The following is a 15057-nucleotide window of genomic DNA, read 5'->3' as shown; positions in this document are numbered from 1 at the left end:
TCGGCATAGTAGTGTCAATTACGGTGGAGTGTTGAAATCCAACGCATAACAACTCAATATAATGAAGGTCTGATTTCCTAATTAAGCTGATCAAAGGCTCTATTTATATGACCGAATAGGTAGACCCCGGCGGGACCCGCGGGTTGTTATGACCTACGACACAGAGATGGAAATGAGATCAGATCGACTCTATTCGGCGCCTGCAACAAGAATACTAAAGCATGGAGAGTAAAGAAAGAGGAACGAGGTGAACAATAGGGTAGATATCCTCAACTACCACGGTCCATCGTTCCCCTTCGACCAGACATGGTAGATAGATAGAACAAACAACGAGCCTTTGCAAACAAACGCTGCAAACCGTCAACGCAAACCGACTCTGCATCGGTCGTTATATCACCACACGAATAGAATCTTACCGTTGGCCGGACTTGCCTTTCACCCCTTCAATCCTACATAATGGAAGGCTGGTTGTCGCACTTGGAAGCGCGTCAATATTTGCAACAGCCCCGCGGAGGTCGCTCGAACCCAACCTCCGTTTTACAATCTATTCGCCTAATATCTCTCCTCGATGATTGCCTTGAGCTTTCCACTTTTCTCATGATATACCAATTGGTCGATGTTAACCCACTCCAGCACTAAGGGCGCAGTAGCCCCCCCGATCTCTCTTCCACTTCGGCGACGCTTCCCCAAGAGGCTTGTCGGTCACATCACGGTCATCTGCATTCTCTGGCTTCGCGATCACGAGCCGAAAGACCAACACATACTTAGAATTCTCGCGGCGGACAATACATTGAATGCGCCCAGTGACACTCTCGCCAACCACCCCCGCAACAGTCATCTTAATCAAGGGTAGGTCGAGAAATGTTGTAGCGATTTTCACTGCGATAAGGCTCGCCCGCAATATTTCAAAGTTTGGGCATTGTAGCCTACCCATTCCGCAACGTCCCCTACAGGGTACCGGTAAAAGCGGGCCGGCGTTCTATGGATATGGAAGATAAATAGCTAATGATTGACTCAAATTGCACCATTTCCGGGGTCATTGATTAAAAACCCATTAACTAGTTACTTTGATACTCCGTGTGAATTCCGAACTCCGAGTCGGAATTGAATGCTGTTGCTATACATCCACGCAGCTCCCCTCGTGTATTGAATCAATCCCCTTGCATCCTTCTACTGCTTCTCAATTCTAGCCTCACTCCTGCCAGATAAATATTACCCAAAAGCGTACTACTCCATGACGTCTACCTCTGAGGTGAGACCGATGGTGGATAAGCTGCAGATAACCGGTGAGTCAAAAGTTACTTCGGGTACTGCTGCATCTGTACGTCCCCCCGATCCAACGCGGGGCGCTCTTGTATAATGTGGATATTGACTGACTTCTGAGCTACTACCAGTTTCAAACTGATAGTCTCGATGATCATATAGATCCAAAAAAATGGCCGCTGCGTCGGAAATGGAAGGCTATGCTCGGCATCTCATCTTTTGTCCTCATGAGTCCACTTTCATCAACGATTGTAGCGCCTAGCTTGCCGAGTATTGCCAGAGACTTGTCAATCTCTCAGCCTGCAGAACAATCAATGGTACTCTCCATTTTCGTGCTCCCTTATGCCTTCGGGCCCTTGATTGCAGGCCCTTTGTCAGAGATGTATGGCCGAGTACGAGTGATCCAGTCCTGGAATCTGCTATACCTCGTCTTCAATACCGCTTGTGGTGCTGCGCCATCAAAGTCAGCTATGCTAGCTTTTAGGTTTCTTGCAGGCTTCTTTGGAAGTGCTACACTCGGTGTACGTTCTCTTGGTTGACCTTCTTCCGGGGCGCTTTTTCACTGACCATTCATCCAAATTAGATCGGCGGCGGGACATTGAGTGACCTTTTTACCGCCGAGGAACGTGGTAAAGCAGTTGCGATCTACAGTGTTATTCCCTTACTCTCTCCAGTCATTGGCCCTATTGTCGGTGGCTTCATTGCCCAACACATATCATGGCATTGGGCATTCTACATAGCCTCACTGCTGGACGTTATTATTCAAATCCTGGGCATTTATTTCCTCGAAGAGACGTATGTGCCTGTGTTGCTACATAGGAAACAGATGCATTTAATGCGGACGACTGCGCTGGATCACCGGCTCCACTCTAAAACCAGGGAGGCACTGAAGGGACTCCGGAGTCGGCTGAGGACCAATCTCGGGCGAGCGGCTCTCCTCCTTACCACCCAGCCAATTGTCCAAGTTTTTGCCCTGTACAATGCATTTCTCTATGGGATTATCTACATCTTATACACCATCTTTCCAGATCTGTACACGGAGGTCTATCACGAGTCAGAAGGGATAGTTGGTTTGCATTATCTCTCTATGGGGGTCGGCATGACCATTGCGGCTCAGGGTTTTACTTATGTCAATGATCGGATCTTCGCTTCCCTGAAAACCAGGTATAGTGGAGTGCGTCTGCCAGAGTTCCGTGTGCCACCGATGGGCCCGGCGACTCTGCTACTTGCCGGAGGGCTTTTCTGGTATGGCTGGAGTGCCCAGTACAAACTCCACTGGATCATGCCGGACATTGGTAGTGGCCTCTTCTGCATCGGGGCCGTGGTGTGTGGTATCTCCGCCAATGCGTACATTATTGATACGTATGGGAAGTTCTCTGCCAGCGCTCTGGCAGCAGTAGGAACCCTACGAAGTCTAACCGCATTTGGTTTTCCACTCTTTGCTCCTTACATGTAGGTGGTTCATCGATACGCCTGGGATATTTGCTGACGAATGCGCAGATTCAAGGCATTTGGTTACGGGTGGGCTGGAAGCCTCCTCGGGTTCTGTGCTTTGGGCATCGGGTTGCCTTGTGTAGCAATTATATGGTTTCATGGCAACACATTACGTCGACGAAGCACAGTTTTAGCTTCTGATGGTGAAGGGAGTAGAGTGTGAACTATTATAGATGATTGTTGAATATATAGGTCACCTTTTTCCAAAAATCTGTGAATATTATTACATACTGCTACTACATATCATGCATTATGCATGTATGTGGGATACATGTCCAATACGGCATTCTTCTAGACCAAAAATTTTACCAGTTACAACCATGTTCTTTTAAATCAATTGGGAGAGGATGGGAATTGCTAAATTTGATTAATGAACATGCCTCTTTATCCGTAAGAGATCGTGGTTCGGACTAAAAATTTCCTTTTGTGGTAAGTCATACATACTCCGTGCGCGGGGCAGTCGGAATGATTCCAACTCACTCTTTCTTTCTGACCAGATTCCTTCTTCTTGAACACTACGAGTACCTAAGTGTGTCGATGAGATGCATCGACGAAATGGAAAGCCTTCGTCATGCGAGCCATGCCGGCTGTCCAAAATCCGCTGTGACCATGCAAAGCCAACATGCGCGAGATGTCTTGCTCGGGGCGCTCCAGAACAGGTACGATTAACGACGTTCCTTCGATCAAGACAAGTTTAAACCGACGTGAGAACAGTGTTTCTACCACCCAGCACCAATGACTCGTTCCACCACAAAATACCGCCACTACCCAATGCAAAAGCAGCCTGCTCAACGACTCTCGAGGAGCGCATCACGAAACAACCTCCCGAGAGAACGATCTCCCGACCAAGGACAAACTCCGAATATCGAGAAATCAAAATCAAGTCCCAGTCGTCCTGGATATCTTGGAGCGTCAAGTTTTGTCTCTGTATTTCCTGAATTCTCACCTGCTATTTCACCCGCACCAACACTTTCTTGGGACCGTAACTCTTCCCGATTTGGTTTTGTGAGATGTCAACTGGGAAAAATCACAATGTCCTTTCAACATTTAGAGCGGATCATCCTCCAATACTATGATGGCGACTATTTTACCGTCATTCCGCGACCATTGATACTGGACCCAATCTTAGCGCTTCTTCGAGAACTTCGAGAAAGAGCGGATGGTGAAAACTTTCTGGAAGCCTTGCACGTAAATGCCGAGCAGAATTTGCACAGAAAATTTCCCAGTATAACTGTTCAGACGAGCGTGGATGACTTTCTCGGATATTTCACGGGGCACAACTTCAGGATGGAGTTTGTTGGTCTTATCTTTGCTCTCGCAGGAGTCGCTTCCTCCTACGTGGAAGTCGAAGATGCATTCGCACAGCAAGATTTCGCTGCGGACATGTACGCAGCTAGTAAGCTTTGCACTGATATGTGTGGGGAGAATAATCAAGTCAATGATCTTACTGTCTGGTTGCGATATATGAATGCTGTTTTATCATCAAATCTCTCTGGGGATGCAAGTATGGGGCTTTTTTATATATCTTCCATTTAAGTCACTCTAACACTTCCAACAGGCGCCATGTTGTATCACCGATTTAATGAGTTTGCCGCGGAACTTTTTATTATGGGTTTTCATAAACTTATATCAACCTCACCTGACATCCCTTTCTTCATCCTGGAAACTCGCAAAAGAATCTTTTCTGCGGCGGTAACTCGCGATGCGAGTCTTGCTACTTTCCTAGGGAGACCACCACGGATAGATTGCAATTTTTGCGACTTCGTGATTCCGCTCGACCTAGACGATGACGAGGTGGTGCTTGAGGGCCACTCTCTGGATGCAAGTCTAAAAACATTAGATTCAGAAGGGTGGAAGCTTATAACGGGCACAAAAAAACTTTTCCGGCCAGCAACGAGGATCCGACTTCGCTACCAACAGGCTATCCTTCGTGGAAGAATACTTTGTCTTTTAGGAGGAAACAAAAAATATTGTCTATTCGATACACTATCGTATGTGATGCTCCAGAGTTCTATAATTTTGTGCCTGACAAGAACGTGCAGGAGTGTATATCAGGAGAACCAGGACACCTGGGCCAGAATTCCATTACAATATCGTTATCAGAGCAGCTCCTGGGAGAAATCAAGTCCGAGCTCATGCGCGACACTTTTGATTGTTTATTTAGAACACCTTTATAGCGGCTTCCAGTCCAGCGACTACTCAGACAAGAGGGCCAATCAACTACTGCCTGCCTTCTGAATACATCTGCAAAGCTGCTCTCCGCCGTACTTGAATTCATTGAGCAGCAGCAGCGCCACCCCAGATTACGAGAGCGATTTACATGGATGGTATACGTCTTCTTCCCACATATTTCTTTTATGGTCTGACTTTCACCTCTAGTTCCTCTTCTATGGCCTTCCTGGCGCTGGAACCCTTGCAAGTGAACTTCACCACTGCACACTTAAGGGGGTCCCTTTTCAATCTTCCACCCCTTGCTCCCGTATTGTCCGTGACTTGAGTGTACTACTGGCATGGTTCCAGCACCAAAATTTTCCAAATCGACCTGATTATCAAGTTTGTCTCCAAATCAGGAATATCATAAGTGCAATGTTAGATGATACCCTGAATAGAGGATTACCATCGCAGAGTGACGATCAACCGGAAAAGCAACAACCAAACCAATATGCAGAGGACTATCCTAATATTCCTGCGAGAAACAACGCGTTTGGGACGATTTATGATGCTCCGTCCATGATCCAACCCCTCCCCGAATCAATGACCAGCCAAGAGTTTCTTAGATTTTTTGACGATCTCATGTGGGACGATCTCGGAAGCAATCCCGCATCAGCATCTCATAGTGTCTCAGTCGTTTCTGATAGCCTCCCAGCCTGTCAGACTTGAGCATCATTGTATTAGCTTAGTATATCAGAGCTAAATAACCCATGGGAAACGGAAGTGTTTCTCATTGGATACCAAGAGGCTTCGACTACGGGAAATTGAAGAAGATAAGAGGCTTAAATGAATTTTTGTAGATATTTTCCGCGAGCTATCAACGGTGCCTATGGGTACATCACAAGTCCTTCTCATTGCAGTGTTCATTGAGCTAGAGATCACTTTTACCTTTAACTCGCGTATTTTGGGTGCTGTGGGATTGAAAATTCTTAAAATGTGTTTACATAAATTTAGACCTCTGGCGTCTGGAAGAGTGATTTGAAAGGTAGGAAACATCCAATGCTCCACTCCCATATTAGCCACTATATTACTGAGATAAATCCCTGCTCTTCACTGCATCTTTCACCTAAACTTGAGATCCTCACAGAAATCGCAAGACAAGCAGTTGTCGTAACCGCTGAAACCAGTTTTGTGAGCCCAGGAGTGGACTGCACGACTGCGTTGAAAATCGAGCCGGGGGACGAGGATGCGGAAGCGGCCATATAACCAGTCGGCATTCGCGCTAGGGGGTGGCCGGCGCATGTGAAGTTCATAGGAAGAGCGGGCTCCTCAGATCCGACAATAATGACAAACCTTGGTATGGAACCCATGTAGCACAGGTTGGATTTTCGTAGGCAGTAGTGTTGCAGTCACTGAATGGGCAAAGCGTCTATCTTACAGTATTCGCTATTTCTACAATTTACCTCTTCCGATTTTTGCAGGGGAAGACCTGTAGCGACGCCAGGTTGCTGTTAAGCTGGCCGACGGATTATAGAAATTGGGAATGGTCAAGTTAGTGTGCACTATGGCGTTTCCAGATGATATTATAGAAAGGCTTCTCGATCACGTATGGATAACCCAGCCCTCGAACATTTGGGGAAAACCTTCATTGCTGGACCGAGTCCAAAGACCCCTTGATACTTTCATTGTCCTTTTAACGCGCGTTACTCGCGACCCATCAGGATTGATGTAATCAAATTCATTTGATGATATAAGCCTTAAGGAGCCCTCTCAATTGACTGTTGTTCAGGAGCCCGCCGTTCGGGCCATAGGCATCCTTTGCCGATGCGCCAATTCCAATGATATTCTCGATTTTCGCCAAAATTATGGGGCTCATATGAAGAAGACTCTTGATCAGCAGGTCATTGTGGCCATCCAGGCGAAATCCTCCCAGGGAGACTTTGGGAAGACGAGTTGAGAAGTGTAAATCAAGATATTTGCAAGAACCCTCTTTAAGTATTTCAAGGATCTCTGTAAACATAGAATCGTAAGCTTGGTGGATGTACGTGTAGCAGGAAACTATTAATAGATAGGCCGGAAAGTTGAGCAACGAGTCGCTTCGAACCACAAGTACCAGCCCCGGTTCGGCCAGATAGATGCTGATGCAGGTATATTTGGCCTTTTAACTAGGGGGGCAGAAGATTAATGGCAATGCGTATATTGTCGTCGTAAGTTACGATTAAGTTGCCATATTTTCTAGAAACGATACAGGAAGGGAGTTACTCTGGCTAACAATAAACCCAGAAAAACCCCCACGGCTCATCAATGTACGTCCTGGAAGATGGGCCCTGGATAAGTCTTGGATAAATAGGGGAATATAATAGACGATTAGTCGACTGAAAGATAATCTTTAAATGGTACTTCGGTAGATATATGGCCTTGATATAAGACTATAAGCACTAAAATTCAAGCTCATAACTAAACAATTATTTGGTTGCATCTTAGAGATAGTAACACTGCTCATGTCAGTTCCCAAGACAATGTGCGATAATACTATAAACAGAGACCTTATATCTAGTCAGAGCCTGGTAAATACTAAGGGCTCTTGGTGCAACTTTTACAGCGGACTAGTTGCTCTGGTCCGGGAAGTTCTACTCCAGGTTCAGCCGAACTTTATGAAACCAATTGATCACCTAAGCATTCAATGGATTTTCACCACGGGTATTAGGAAGTGAGTTAATCCGTTCTCGGATAGATTATTAGTGTACACAGGTCACGCGATTTTAAGCAGTGGTTGAGTAGTTAGTAAGCGACTAGAAAGTGATTGTTGAATTATATAAAATTTATTGCTCGGTCGTATTTATCACTTGGCCGTTGAATATGTTACCTTTTAGTTGGGGATCGGAGTCCCACAAGGAACGATAATAGGGCTTCCTGCTTTCTAATTTGCCACTGAAATCTTCAATTGTTAGAGGATCAAAGATCCGTAAGCCAACACCGATTAACGTGCCGAAAATTGAGCATTGCGAAACGTCAGGGTTTATTTCCAAGCTTGGCGTCCAGGCTACACAGGATCTTATTACCACAAACGACGCTTCAGGGGATAGAATCTTGCTTTTGAATTACTTTCTTCCAGAGAACCATTGATACGCATATGAAACTCAAACGGCACAAATATACACCAACAACTAAAGTATTACAGTACAGTAAACGCCGTAGAGATTTTATATCATTATTTGTATTTTCCTGCTTCGGAACAGCGTAAATTATGCTTGAAAAATATGGGACTCTAATTCGTATAGAACCATTTACAAACTCTCAACCTAGCTAACCAATAATCCTACGTAAACACTGTAACAAGCTCTGTTTCGCAATTAAAATACCAATTCCTTGTACACAAGTACTAATTAGTGGCAATATAATCTGTGGTTGATAAAAAGGAACAGAAAGCACAAGCTCTCTACATGGCTTAGGGTTAGCACTTTTCCTCAGTTGAAGCCGCCACCAGATAAGTTACGGATAATATCAATGTGAAACAACCATGAAATAATAACGCAATTTAAGGTTCTATAATCTCACTATGTCTTTCAAGATGCAAACTGTTCATACAATAAGCTTCGCAAAGTACAGCCGGGAATATCCACTGCAGGTGCTTGTGAATACTACATAGGTCTGTAGCTCCACTGATCTTCCGCTCCCTCGACACTGGAATAAAAAACCGGGAAAGAAGTGGCCCCTAGTCTGTAGAAACTTGCGAATAGAATGGGACACCAAATCCAGAGAAGTTTTATGTTGGCCAAGTATCGACCATGGTTGCAGAACGGCGCAGTTGCCTGATCACCTCATAGCAGAACCTCCTTGGCACTACAAATACTTGGCTCTCGGTGCTTCGAAATCATGAGGTTGTATGGTGGTCCTGCAATAACAATAGTGGACCATTATTCACTATCTTTGCAGTGGCTGTCCCTCACAGCTTGGATGCTCCTGTCTATATAAGCCTGAGTCCTTGTCCGATTCTTTATCTTCGAGTTGCTCTTCTATTCCTCTCTACTATTAACAATTCTATCTACATCTCTGTTTACGCATTACGCAGTACATCCTATACGGTTGCAGAAGATGAAAAAAGACTTCGTTGTGTGGATGCTATCCACAATCTTGTTCGGTTCTTTAGCTGCGTCAATGAGTATCATCGTTGATGAAGCCCCTGATTTCGTCCGTCCATATGTCCTCCCTAAGTACAAGGGTCGCGCGGTCACCCTCACGATGTCACAAACAATCCGCTTCTCCATTACCGCCAACTCGTCCGACGGCGCCTTTTCTCTGATCCAGCACAACGGCAAAGCTTCAGGCTTTCTATCAGGTCGGCCACATACCCACGAAGTAACCCATGAACATCTCTACTGCTCTCGAGGGCGCAGTCAACTATGGGGCCAGCAAAACATAACGGACGCCAGCCACGAGGCCCGCGTCGCTACTCCTGGAGACTACGGTAATATTCCCCCCCAGGCACCATCCACATATTCCAACTAGTTGATCCCGACTCCCAACTGACCCATGCCTTCCACCCGGGTGGGTTTGAAAATCTCTTCAATATCTTCAGCAAAGGAAATTACGATACTCACGGTGTCAGTTCGCCGTATATCCCTACCACAGATGACTCATCCACTTTCGGACCTATGGCCCCCGAAGAATACAACCTCCTCGTCTCGCTGGATCTCTATGCAGCCTCAGAGGAGGAGTTTATCCCAAGACGTGACTTCGTGAACGGCACCGCCGGAGACGGAGAGACCAAACAATCCTGGCACAATGGACCTAATACCTTACCCGATAACCCAACAACCCCCTATTTCATCGCGAAGGACTACGGTCCAAAATATCTTAACACCGACATCGGATATAAGGTTATACAACCTCTGACGACAGCTGCACAAACAGAGGGGGAACTTTACCATGGGGACTATTATTATGTCGCCTAAGATGGCGAATGAGACCGTTTCACAGGCAACATTACCGCATCATTTTGCACTCCAGATGGATGAAGGACAACTATCATTCCAGGTACAGGGCTATCCGGGTGTACATCTGCTTTATGGAGACGTGGCATTTGTCCCTGCCGGTACACCATTTTCGTACTATGCTACTGTGCCTTATACCAAGTTTATGTATATGAATGCGGGCGGTAAGGGATTAGATTATCAGCTGTTGAGGAGGAGCGTACCCTGGGAGTTCCCGGCTTATCCTACATATGCAGGGTTTAAGCCTAACGGGCTGTAACTAAGCTTGGTTAAGGTATGATGTGTTCTGTTAACTAGTTGTATGTTGTGCTGCGTGTACTTTAGGGTGACAGAGAAACTGGGTATCGTGATAGAGAGGTATTAGACAGGCATTGCTAGAATTTTAGAAAATTGAGGAATTTTCCTAATATTCTTATCTTGATGTTTCAGGTTTCGAAGAAGAAGTGAATAATAACTGCAACGCAAATCTGTAAAGCTATGGAAGAATGTTTAATTATTGCTTTGGTAGCCTCCAGAGAACTCCCCTATACCTACTGCTGGGACAGGATACTTTGCAGAATAGACGTGTTTCGTGGACATCCAGTGCTCTTAGTACTTACTGCACTACAATGGTAGGTTCCTACCACTTCCAGCAGTCGAATGTCACGATTGGCGCTTTGCATACCAATAAGGATGAAGTTTGTTACTGCTTAGCGTCGCTTCGAGCGTCTGCCCCTCTTTCTCACCTAGATTTATAACTTGTACTCCATTTCACCCTTCCCAAGATTTCCTAGCTGTTAATTGATGTGTGTTTTGCCGTTAATTGGCGAAACTATTCCGAAAGTTCTCACTTCTGAGCATGGAACTGCTTTTTAGTGCAGCAAGTGTTATCGTAGTCATCCAACTAAAAAGGGACGATCGCTCAATATGTCGAACTTATATTAGTAAAGTAAAGGATGAAAAGCAAGATAATATTTGTCTGCAGCAAAATATCAGGGTCCTCACAGTCATACTGAAAGCTCTTAATAGGCTCATTCACGAACTAAAGAGAGTAGAGTTAAGTACCTTATAAAAAATATTCAGCGATGTTGCTTACTGCCCTTCCGCCCTTGCAACTCTAAAGAAAGCGAATCGATCCAGAAATAACCCAAAATAAATGAGAAGATGACGCCTGTGTGCTTTAAAATGGTCCTTAAAATGCTCTGAGGTTGACAAAGCTGTCAGCGATATTGAGGGGTACGAGACACTTTTAGTTTAGCTTTACAGATTAATTAGACGGGAGTTATATGTACCTTAGTTGGGTTTATAAGCTTAGAATAACAGCAGATAGTTATCCTCAGTCAAAATGATCTTAGTAAATTACGTGTTGCCAAAGGGGCAGTATTTAATGACTACGAGAACTATCATGCGGAATATCTTCCGGGAACCCGAGTTGAGCTTCGCGACATTGATAACTGGGCCAAGCATCATCCTAATACAAATGTATATTTTGTTTAAATGGCACCCGGGACTAGAAAGTTATTAATTTCCAGAACCGTTGCAGGCCGTCTTAAAGGCATTCTTTTCACTCCTTGAGAATATATATATTTCATCTGAATGGAGTGGGACAGACAAGAATGGGAGGGACCACTTCTCATTCGTCAGGTGAACTGGGCTATTGAGTGTCAGAGACAGTTCGAGACTTAATGAACATATTAGCCGGTTTGAGAAAGGAGGTAGGTATTACCAATGGATTAAGAACAGGGAAATTAGTGAGTATATTGTGCTTGATTTCCGCACACGCATGCCGATAACTAGCAAAGTAAATATGACAATTTAGATTTATTTGGTAGTAACGCTGACTATTAACGATTTAACTATCAACTTCCTTGTATTTTATATTGTGTTCAGCATAGAAAACTCGAACCGCAGTTTGATACAGATAAGTTTGCTGAATGTCTAGACTGAGGCATGGGATAATTCCTATCCTTAAAAATAGCAAGAGTATCTATTCTTGTTAGGACACAATGAAATGAAGAATGTTCGGGCCAATGTACCTAAAGTTAATAACCCTCCGATTAATTCCTCAAGAACCGTGGAGCGGGATATCCACGAACCACGTGCGGCAGCGAACCCTATGTCCTACATACACACACATATACTAGCTACTTAGGTTCAGTACATAGCAAATGCAGAAAGGTACATACTAACACCGCCCACAAGTTCAGCAGCTGCAGCCACACGCTTTACATCCGCCCTGGCCACAGTCGCTCTTCAGATCATTAGCAGGGTTGCAATCCTCTGCAACTTGGCAGGACTTCCAAGGTCCATTTCCCTGGTCAAGGGCAACCCAGCACCATTGTCCTCCATTTGCACATTGCTTCCAACACCAGCCTTTTTTCGAGCAGCCCCACGGAGACCGGGTCCAGCATTTGCCCTTCTCGGGACTTAACAGCACGTCAACATTCTCGACTGTATCGATACGCTCGACCTCGCGGGGGTTGATTGCAGTAGTGATTGCAGAGAGGACTGCGGTATTCTGGGCGGCGAGGAGGAGAAGGCCGAGATTGAGTTTCATGGTTTCGGTTCTAAAGCAAAAGTTTATTAATATCATTAGAGGCTGGGTAGGAAATTCTGTCTCACACCTAGACTAACAGATATACATATGTTGGGGACCAAAGGAGGGATATCTTGTTGGAGAGACTGTATTTGTGAATGATAAGTGAAGTTCAGAGGAAACTGGAGTAAAAGTGACCTTTATATAACCTTCCCCTGTCTAAACATCCATAAACACTGCATCATGGGGCTGTGCACCCTTATTCGCTCTCCTGCCGTGGCATTCGGAGATTTGAAATTGCTAAGTACGGCTTGACACTTGCTAGGGGTTCTTTAGTGCTGTCCAAACTAGAGTCGTCCTACATCTAGTTCAATTCTTACGTTGCATCTTCCAGTGTCCTCGGGCCCCTCATCGGGCATACAGGATTGCTAGACACGGTCCAGGACGGGTTGAATACCCTGTCAGTTGCATGACACAGCGTCAGTTTGGGGATGTCATGCTTATGGTCCATGTACCAATTTATGTTCATGCGTATGTAGGTAAACGAGGGAGTTCACGGTGCCTATTCTAAATTATATGGTTGAGGCTGATATTTGCCACGAGGAGAGCCCTAGGACTCTATACTAATGGGTGAACAGTGAAGTCTGAACAGGAATGGTGATTGACGGAGCTCTTTCTACATGGAAGAGGAGAACCCACTTCCTCTAGAGTCATCTCCTAACATTTACCCCTATACCCTTGTCATAAACACTACGGAGTTCCTTTGACTAGTAGTTAGTGTTGAGACAATTTCCCTCGGCTCCATGATACACTTTTACAGGCTCACTCAGAGCCAGGCTTTCCGTGGTCGAATAGTTTTGTGTTGAGAGTTGGCATATAACATTACCACATAGGCCGATGCAGCTGGGCTAAGTAAAAACGGTGGTGCTCTTATTGGCTCAGATACCAAGGATTAATAGAGCGCCCTATCCAACACGCCATCAAGTGCTCACAGATGCAATCGCTAATTTCGTGGCTTGGTCGAATTGCGTGTTCCTTTCTCACACTTTTCTAAAATATCGCAGTATGGTAGAATATCATTGCGAATGGTATGAGTGGTTTTGAATCTTTCTACGAATCAAGCTGGGACTGCGCTACGATGTTCAGGTAGATCCATGTAGTTCGTGTACTGTGGAGATGGCACGAGTCATGCTAAGTATGGAAGGACACAAATTCTTCACTTGTTTGAAAGTCACTATGTAGCTCTATAGCCCAGACAAGTGCATGTCATGGCTAAATCCGAGGTGTGTTGGATATTCTGTACCTATTACAAGGCTGGACAAACCGCAGGCGCACCGAGTAGGGACTGGTATCCGGGATACCCGGTATAAAAGGATTGAGTGTAGTCGAAGTAGAGAAGGGATTTTCTGTCTTATCCTACTACCTCTGGCCAGCTGTTTTACAAAATTCTGAGATCTGTTGTGGGGAAGTCATTCCAGTAGATTTAAACGACTGTATTTTGTTATATATGCAGTATAAAACATCAAACTACTATGGGCACTGTATTAGTTATATAGGACTAGTAATTTGAATACAGCCTGGTGCCAATAAGTCTATTTGTGAATGGCTACGTGACACGAAATTCTGTAACACTGCTGGCCAGAGATAGTACGCTCGGCCAAGTAAAACCTCTCTAAAGTTTTGTTCTCGGATCATATGAACATGGAAGCCATATTCCGTGTATGGACCGCGTCCTCGTTCTACCCGTATGCATGGTCAGGGTCATACGAGGAAATTACTTCCAACATGGCATCGTATCTGGACTTGTTGGGGTGATTCTCGGACGTTGTTAGATCCCATGGAAGCCAGCCTCAACTGCCTCGGTCCAGGAGAGGACTTAATGCAGGGAGTATCCCATTCCCTTAGATAACCCAACCGTTCCAATGTCGTTGATCAATCATCTTAATTCTGACCAGTTGCCCCTGGTTCAGTCGGAAACCCCCGGGTCTTTCCAGTGGAGCGTGGCCTTCATCGCCGCAATCATACGTACTTTATGGATTTTTATCAGTGACATCTCGGTATTCTTTCCTCCCACAGTGCACTCGCAACACTGAGTGGAAACACGGGACGTCACATATCATTGCCAGGGGTCTACTCTCTAAAAGATTGGTCCATTCGATGAGTTGGCGTCCTCTCGATCAATAAATGGTTGAGGTTGTAAAAGGCTCATCCCATCAGTACCCACCCCACTGCCCCCCGCAATATTCTCTCCTAATAAGTATACATATGACTCCGCCTCATTTACCGATACATAGGTGGTATTAATTCCAGAAACAGATCAGATTACTAACGGCATTTTGGTCTGTTGGATTGGGTCTCACATACCAGCGTCCCATGCAAATGCAGTCACACGGTATCTGCTAACCCTAAACATGGATTCGACTCCTGCTCCGTATGTTCTCCGAGCGGCACAGTGACGTTGCAGATCGTGGGTCCAATCATAGCATTGTGGAGATGTATAATATGTATAACATGGTAATATATTAAGTAACGGAATAAATTAGCGGGTCGTGGATCAACAGCGCTAGTCGGTCCAATCCGTCTCGTACAAAGACAAAATTAAGATGGAATAGTGTAGGGTAGGACAATGTGGGAACGTGT

At 45.2% G+C, this 15057-nt stretch overlaps 5 protein-coding genes across 5 annotated transcripts; 3 read left to right on the top strand and 2 right to left on the bottom strand.

Annotated features, from left to right (window-relative positions):
• Positions 1 to 619: 619 nt before the first annotated feature.
• On the bottom strand, positions 620 to 934 carry ATNIH1004_004385 (uncharacterized protein; the record flags this gene model as incomplete). The annotated part of the gene is made up of 1 exon (XM_033569055.1): positions 620 to 934. The coding sequence occupies one exon, from the start codon at positions 932 to 934 to the stop codon at positions 620 to 622; it is 315 nt and encodes a 104-aa protein (XP_033427861.1).
• Positions 935 to 1234: 300 nt separating this feature from the next.
• Positions 1235 to 2920, top strand: ATNIH1004_004384 (MFS transporter; the record flags this gene model as incomplete). The annotated part of the gene is made up of 4 exons (XM_033569054.1): positions 1235 to 1321; positions 1395 to 1784; positions 1847 to 2715; positions 2764 to 2920. 4 exons carry the CDS (start codon positions 1235 to 1237, stop codon positions 2918 to 2920), a joined length of 1503 nt encoding a protein of 500 aa, XP_033427860.1.
• Positions 2921 to 3789: 869 nt separating this feature from the next.
• On the top strand, positions 3790 to 6865 carry ATNIH1004_004383 (fungal specific transcription factor domain-containing protein; the record flags this gene model as incomplete). Its single annotated transcript, XM_033569053.1, has 3 exons — positions 3790 to 4261; positions 4316 to 4554; positions 6698 to 6865. 3 exons carry the CDS (start codon positions 3790 to 3792, stop codon positions 6863 to 6865), a joined length of 879 nt encoding a protein of 292 aa, XP_033427859.1.
• Positions 6866 to 9066: 2201 nt separating this feature from the next.
• ATNIH1004_004382 (uncharacterized protein) lies at positions 9067 to 9863 on the top strand (the record flags this gene model as incomplete). The annotated part of the gene is made up of 2 exons (XM_033569052.1): positions 9067 to 9247; positions 9394 to 9863. The coding sequence occupies 2 exons, from the start codon at positions 9067 to 9069 to the stop codon at positions 9861 to 9863; spliced, it is 651 nt and encodes a 216-aa protein (XP_033427858.1).
• A 2221-nt stretch (positions 9864 to 12084) lies between these two features.
• Positions 12085 to 12438, bottom strand: ATNIH1004_004381 (uncharacterized protein; the record flags this gene model as incomplete). Its single annotated transcript, XM_033569051.1, has 1 exon — positions 12085 to 12438. The coding sequence occupies one exon, from the start codon at positions 12436 to 12438 to the stop codon at positions 12085 to 12087; it is 354 nt and encodes a 117-aa protein (XP_033427857.1).
• Positions 12439 to 15057: the final 2619 nt, after the last annotated feature.

This window comes from Aspergillus tanneri, assembly GCF_003426965.1.
Source record: "Aspergillus tanneri strain NIH1004 chromosome Unknown AapTan_3_pilon_pilon_pilon, whole genome shotgun sequence".
Lineage (NCBI taxonomy): Eukaryota > Fungi > Ascomycota > Eurotiomycetes > Eurotiales > Aspergillaceae > Aspergillus > Aspergillus tanneri.
The sequence above is the reverse complement of the archived record's forward strand: the minus strand, read 5'-3'. Positions and strand labels throughout refer to the sequence as shown.